The sequence below is a fragment of the Cynocephalus volans genome, chromosome 12, assembly GCF_027409185.1.
Source record: "Cynocephalus volans isolate mCynVol1 chromosome 12, mCynVol1.pri, whole genome shotgun sequence".
Lineage (NCBI taxonomy): Eukaryota > Metazoa > Chordata > Mammalia > Dermoptera > Cynocephalidae > Cynocephalus > Cynocephalus volans.
In genome coordinates this window covers 67,460,090-67,466,421 of record NC_084471.1, presented here as the reverse complement: position 1 = coordinate 67,466,421, position 6,332 = coordinate 67,460,090, and the positions used below count along the sequence as shown (strand labels likewise).

Below are 6,332 nucleotides of genomic sequence, written 5' to 3'. Positions count from 1 at the left end.
CAAACAGGGAGCTTCTTAGATTAAGCAGAGCTGTGGATGGTGGCCTGAAAGAGAGGAAAAATGGCACGTCCAACTCTCTCTTACCACTCTTGGTTCTTGAACTCCCCAAGCCAATGTTTGTATTCTGGCTGCAGTAGCTGCTGACCCTACATTACCCCTGGCCCTCTCATCCCTGGATGTTCCACATAAACAATTACTTTTCCATCCAGTACTTTGCCGTCTTCACAATGCCAAACCCCTCCTTCCCAATGTGCTTGCTCACTGCCTTTTTCAAGAAACCTTCGCTGATGAATCAAACCTACCACCCCAGTGTCTGCATTTCTCCATGACATCCCCACCCTCTGGGGAAGAGCTTGCTTTCTGTGATTCCACTCTAGTTAAGTGTTGCCTAATCAGCCTCCCCGTCTTGCTCATGTTTATTGTGTCCTGACTCCCCCATATGCCATGTGGCTCTAGTGTCTTCTTTCACTCCCATAAAACACCCATCCGGAATAGACAGTGCCATAAACAAAAGAGACTGAAATGCAGAGAGAATTTCAAATGCAGTTTATTGCAGCAAAACAAGGAAATGGGGAGTTTAAGACATCTCCACAAAAGACAAACAACTTGCTTACACCTTATGTACAAACCAAAGCTGCACAGAGATAGAATACTAAGGAGCTGTCCAGAGCATGTACTCTGATCCATCACAGCAAAGAAACCCTGGATCTAACTGGCCTTTCTCTGGCTGGCTTAAGGAGGTGCTTTGAAACGTCATGTGTGCGGTTGTAACTACTGAACTGTTTCTCAGGCAAAGCAGAAAGTAGGTCATAGCCAGGGTACTGAGATTGCCACTGATCTGAAAACTTCTTTGGGAAGCAGAGCAGAAAAGAAAGAGCTGGGGAAATAGGATGCACCAGCATAACTAACATAGCTCTTTTCTCCAATAAGGCTGGTACAATTGACCTTGGTCTTGCCAAGTATATTTGGTAGTGATGGAGACGGAGAGCTCACGGGATAGAGAGCACCTCTCTATCTGCTTCCTCGGGGATAACTGGAGGAAACAAACTTCACGCTGGAACTGCCCCCAGAGATCTTGGCACCCCCAGAGCTGGATCCCCGGCCTCCCGAGGAGCCTCCAGAGCTCCCACCACCCCCTCCAGAACCACCTCTGTGGCCCCCAATGCTGCCTCCGGAACTGTAGCTGCCGCGGCCGCCACCACCACCTCCGGAGCCATAGCTGCCGCCGCCGCCACCTCCAGAACCATAACTGCCACCTCCAGAGCCGTAGCTACCACTGCCACCGCCGCCGCCAGAGCCGAAACCTCCGCCTCCTCGGCCACCACCTCCACTGATGGTGGTGTGGCTGGTGCTCACAGCTGCAAGGGGAGACTCAGTTATCTTTAATCCTAACTCCCTCTCCAACCCAAAAGAGCCTGCAGGTACCCCTGGGAAATCGGCTTATACTTACACACGCTCACGTTCGGGGCACACTCGCCAGACATCCTGTAGGAGAAAAACAGCAAATCTCTCATGACACTCCAGCTTTACAAACCCCTTCCCCATGCCATCTCAGCCATCTTGAGGACTCTCTCCATCTGGGGCTCCTCCAATCCACTTGATCTGAAACCTAATCCAGTTCCCTCTGGACTCCCAAACCTCTGTCATTTTTCTCAGCATGAGTACAAATTAGGGAGAAATCACCATATAAATTAGACAAGAGTATTGCAACTAATGAGGGCCACCTCTAAAGTCACTGACTTCAGGCCAGATGACATCTGAGGCATCCCGGATGAAGAATAAATTACTGCATTTCAAAGTTCTTCATAGAGATGTTATAGCCCTCAAAAAAAGAGAAAGAAAAAGCTTGGGACTCTGGCTCCCAAAGTGAAACCAAGTCTTTCCTTTTGCCACTGGTACTCTTTATTTCCCCATCCCCAGGACAAGCTGCAGTCAGATGGCTGCAACTTCAAGCACAATGAGCTTGCAAGGAAGAAAGCCCATAAGCAGTGGTCTTACCACTTCTTACCAGGGTCCCTTCCTCACCTGCTTTCCTCTCCTTCCAGGAGGGTCCTGTAGGTGGCGATCTCCATATCCAGGGCCAGCTTGGTGTTCATCAGCTCCTGGTAGTCACGTAGCAGGCGGGCCAGGTCCTCCTTGGACTGCTGCAGGGCCTCCTCTAGCTCATTCAGCTTGTTCTGAGCATCTTTGAGAGCATTCTCACCACGCTGCTCAGCATCGCTGATGGACTGCTGCAAGCCAGAGATCTGAGAAAGGAGAATCCAGCACATTACGCCTTTGCGTAATCCCGACTTGGCCTTCTCATCTCAGATTGAGCTCCCCACCCCAGTGAGGCCAATACATGAGTCCAATAGGACCACTGGACCTTCAGCCATCTCCCACACTCACCTGTCTCTGGATAGCTCATCATCATGTTCCTTAAAAGACCTTGGACATCAGAACCTCTCTTAGCCCTTAGTCAAGACTCGTCCAACCCTTACAAACTTGGCGTGCTTCTAAATGCTTACCCTAAAACCTCCTGGCTGCCATTCCTCTCACCCCCCAACTCTTAAGTCTCACTTTGGGTCATGGGCTAGGTCACTCATTCTGATCACTGCATCTTTCTCTACTAGGCCATTTTCACAAGTTGCCCTAAAGAGAACCCAGCATGACCGCTGAATTCTGGAAACCAGCATAGTCATCAAAGGAACTGGGGATAATAATGTAGCCTTAGTATAGATTGCAACATTCAAAACTAGGAAAGCACCCCCATTTCCTGAAGGCCACCCCCATTCCATGCAGCTGAGTGCTAGAAGAAGGAAGTATGTACCTGCTTCTTAACACTGTCAATTTCAGATCTAAGTCTCTGGATCATCCGATTCAGCTCAGAAATCTCCATCTTTGAATTTTTCACGCTGTCACCGTGTTTGCCAGCAGTAATCTGCAGCTCTTCATACTAAAAATCATGGATCACATCAGTTAGACATGGGCATGACTCAGGCACACGAATAGGTAACACAGGATAGCAAGACAAGACATTTCAGAGAAACTGGCCACGCATTCAGGCCGTTCACCTTGGTCTGGTACAAGGTCTCAGCCTCAGCCTTGCTCCTCTGGGTGATATCCTCATACTGGGCCTTGACCTCAGCAATGATGCTATCTAGGTCAAGGTTGCGGTTGTTGTCCATGGAGAGGATAACATTGGTTTCGCTGATTTGAGTCTGCATCTGAGACAACTCCTGCAAGACATGATAGTGCAGTGAGTCTAATAGTGCTAAAACAAAAAGCAACTTAGAGGGAGGGAACAGGAGATGGAAGATACATCTCTATTCTTCTGGGCAGTGGTGGGTTCAGGCTTGAAGGCCCTCCATTTAGGTAAACTTGGTGGAAATTAGAAAACTCACCACTTGGAAGAGTGTTGAGAAGAAATCAATATCCTGCTGCAGGTTGTCAGCTTTGGCCTGAAGCTCCACCTTGTTCATATAAGCAGCATCCACATCCTAAAGGAACAAAGGACATCATGAAGCCATATTCTTTCTAAGGCAGGTCCCTTTCACTAGCTGTGAGTGGATTTTCCAAGTAGAAGAGGAGTTTGGGGTCTACTCCTCACCTTTTTACTCCACATAGATCATAATTCCTAGATTGCCTCACCCCAGTCAAGGGAGCTGGCCTGCCTTTCTGAGAATTTGCCTCCCACTTACTATGTAAGGTGCTGGGAAATATTGAGAAGCTGAGTGCCTAGATAAGTCCAGGTCCATGATAATGTTAAAAAAAAAAACCTCTGTTCCAGGTATTCATCAGGCCCACTACCTTGTTCTCCACATCATGGTTTCTTTCTGCTTACTAATTGGAGACCCTCTTCTATTATTTATTTCAGATGTGAGTTCTATCCTACAAAGTTTGCTCACCTTCTTGATGGTCACAAATTCATTCTCTGCATTTGTTCGCTTGTTGATCTCATCCTCATACCTGCAGGAAAGCATAAATGATTAGGAGATGCAAAGGCAGTGAGGCCTGAAGTCCAGCATTCTAGACTAAAAGTGGCATTGCCTGTCATTATCTCTCTATTAAATTATTAGGCTGAGACATCTCAGCCACCTCTTTCTTCTAGACAAGAAAATCACTAGACCATTTCCATCTTCTGAGACTATGGAGGCTTCTAAAAATGCCAAATTGATTTTCTTCTAACCTAAGAAAGGACATAGCTACATGCTGCTTCATTATCTTAACTTATCAATTTCTGGAAATCTTTTAGAGCAAGATTCAGGACTTTCTTACTTGTTCCTGTAATCTTCCACCAGGTCTTGCATGTTCTTTAGTTCTGTGTCCATCCGAGATTGGTCACTCTTCAGTTGGTCCACTTTCCTTCTAAGATTGTTGATATGTGTCTCAAAGTAGGGGTCTAAATTGTGGGTTCTAGTGGTGGTATCTATCTGCTGCAGCAGCTCCCATTTTGTTTGCAACACCTGGTTCTGCTGCTCCAGGAACCTCACCTAAGAACACAAGACCCCATTACTCCTGGTGCTGAAATCAGGTCCCATGGCCACTGAGTGCCAAGTGCCAGCACAGAGCAAGGCCCATGCTTCACTTGGAAAAGAACTTTAATTCCATCTTCATAATGAAACCCAACTCATTGTCAACTCAGAGCAGATTTGGAAGGGAGTAGCTATACAAATACCAATAGCAAAGCACATACAAAATTATTGCAATTATGCTTGGAAATAGATACATGATATTTAAGAGATTTGCCTTCTAATTTTTTATAAAAATTGGTTTACATTCCCTGGGCATATACACAGTTCAAAAGTATGTTGGATAAATCCAAAATTGAATTTGAAATTACAGTACCAATGTAAAATTCTCAGAGGGTAGAGCTCGCCTCTGACAGCAAAAGATGCTTGGCACTGATTTACTACATACTTTTTCTTATAATATCACAATGCTCTCTGTTCATATTCAGCTCCCTTTTTATGATTAGGAAAACCTTTCTAGGATTCTCATTTGTACCCTAGAAAGTTCAGTTAGCCCCATTTCTATTATCTTCATTCAATAAATGTAAGTCCCAATACAGCTAAAAAACGGAATAAAAAACACTTAAAGGTAATTTCAGACTGACCCATGTTTATGTAGACCACAGACCCCTTTGTCCAAGAGAGAGTTCAGTCATTAGCAACATTCACAAGCACACTTTTAACATAACTCCCAGAAGATCACTCCATAAAATATGCTTTTAATCATCCAAACACAAAACTCAAGGTTCAAATCCACACATGTCTTGGCTGCACCAATCGCAAATGGACCAGGAGCCACTCTCCAGTGCACTGAGCAGATCAACTCACCTTGTCAATGAAGGAGGCAAATTGGTTGTTGAGTGACTTGATTTGCTCCCTTTCTCGAGACTTTATTTTTTGGATCTCAGGGTCGATCTCCACATTTAGGGGTTGCAAAAGGCTCTGGTTGATACTGACTTCCTGTATGCCACCAGGGGGGCAGACAGGCCCAAAACCACCCCCATATCCACCACCCCCAAAACCACCTCCACCAAAACCACCTCCACTGCCAAAACCACCACCACTGCCAAAACCACCACCAAAGCCACCGCCACCAAAGCCACCGCCACCACCAAAGCTGCCACCACCAAAGCCGCTACCACCATAACCACCACCAAAGCCACTACGTCCACCTCCTCTAGCCACACTTATGGAGATGCTTTTACTACCACCAAGGTTAACAAGACTCCGACTTCCAAAACCGCCACCAGCACCTCCACCACCACAGAATCCACCTGAAAATCTCCCACCACCTCCTCCGCTGCGGCGTGTGGAGCTGCCAGTGGTCCTGCGCTGGAAGCTGACTATCCCAGCAGAGCCAGAGCTGAAGCCCCCTCCGCTCCGGTACCCAGACCTGGAACTAAACTGTCGACTCATGTTGACTCAGAGAAAAGTAGGAGCAAAGTAGAAAGAAGAAAGGAGCTAAACACTCCTCTACCCCAAGCACAGATACTTCCCCTTATATACAGGGAGGAAATTTGGGCTTGGTCCTCTGGAGTCAGCGGAGATGCGGTGCCTTTTAAGGGTTTGGCTTGCCTGCAGCCATACAAGATTTTTACGAGCCTCAACAATACGATAAACACTACACACCTAGCTCCCAGGATGGGCTCTCAAAATTGCTGTTCATGCAAGATTGGCTAGTGTGGTAATCATTTTATCAGACAAGATCTCTCTTTAAGTGTTCATGATTTTGTGAAAATAGGACCCCACATCTGCTACCTGGTGTTTCTTGGCAGTATTTCATGACCCCCATCACAAAGGTATGTAAGTTTCCATTCTTGCCTTGCCCTTCTAATCTACTAA

At 46.5% G+C, this 6,332-nt stretch overlaps 1 protein-coding gene across 1 annotated transcript; it reads right to left on the bottom strand.

Annotated features, from left to right (window-relative positions):
* Window positions 1-531: 531 nt before the first annotated feature.
* LOC134391882 (keratin, type II cytoskeletal 1-like) lies at window positions 532-5,984 on the bottom strand. Its single transcript, XM_063115802.1, has 9 exons — window positions 5,319-5,984; window positions 4,258-4,472; window positions 3,888-3,948; window positions 3,384-3,479; window positions 3,054-3,218; window positions 2,810-2,935; window positions 2,026-2,246; window positions 1,451-1,485; window positions 532-1,358 (listed from the first exon to the last, which is right to left on the bottom strand). Exons 1-9 carry the CDS (start codon window positions 5,904-5,906, stop codon window positions 1,012-1,014), a joined length of 1,854 nt encoding a protein of 617 aa, XP_062971872.1. The 5' UTR covers window positions 5,907-5,984; the 3' UTR covers window positions 532-1,011.
* Window positions 5,985-6,332: the final 348 nt, after the last annotated feature.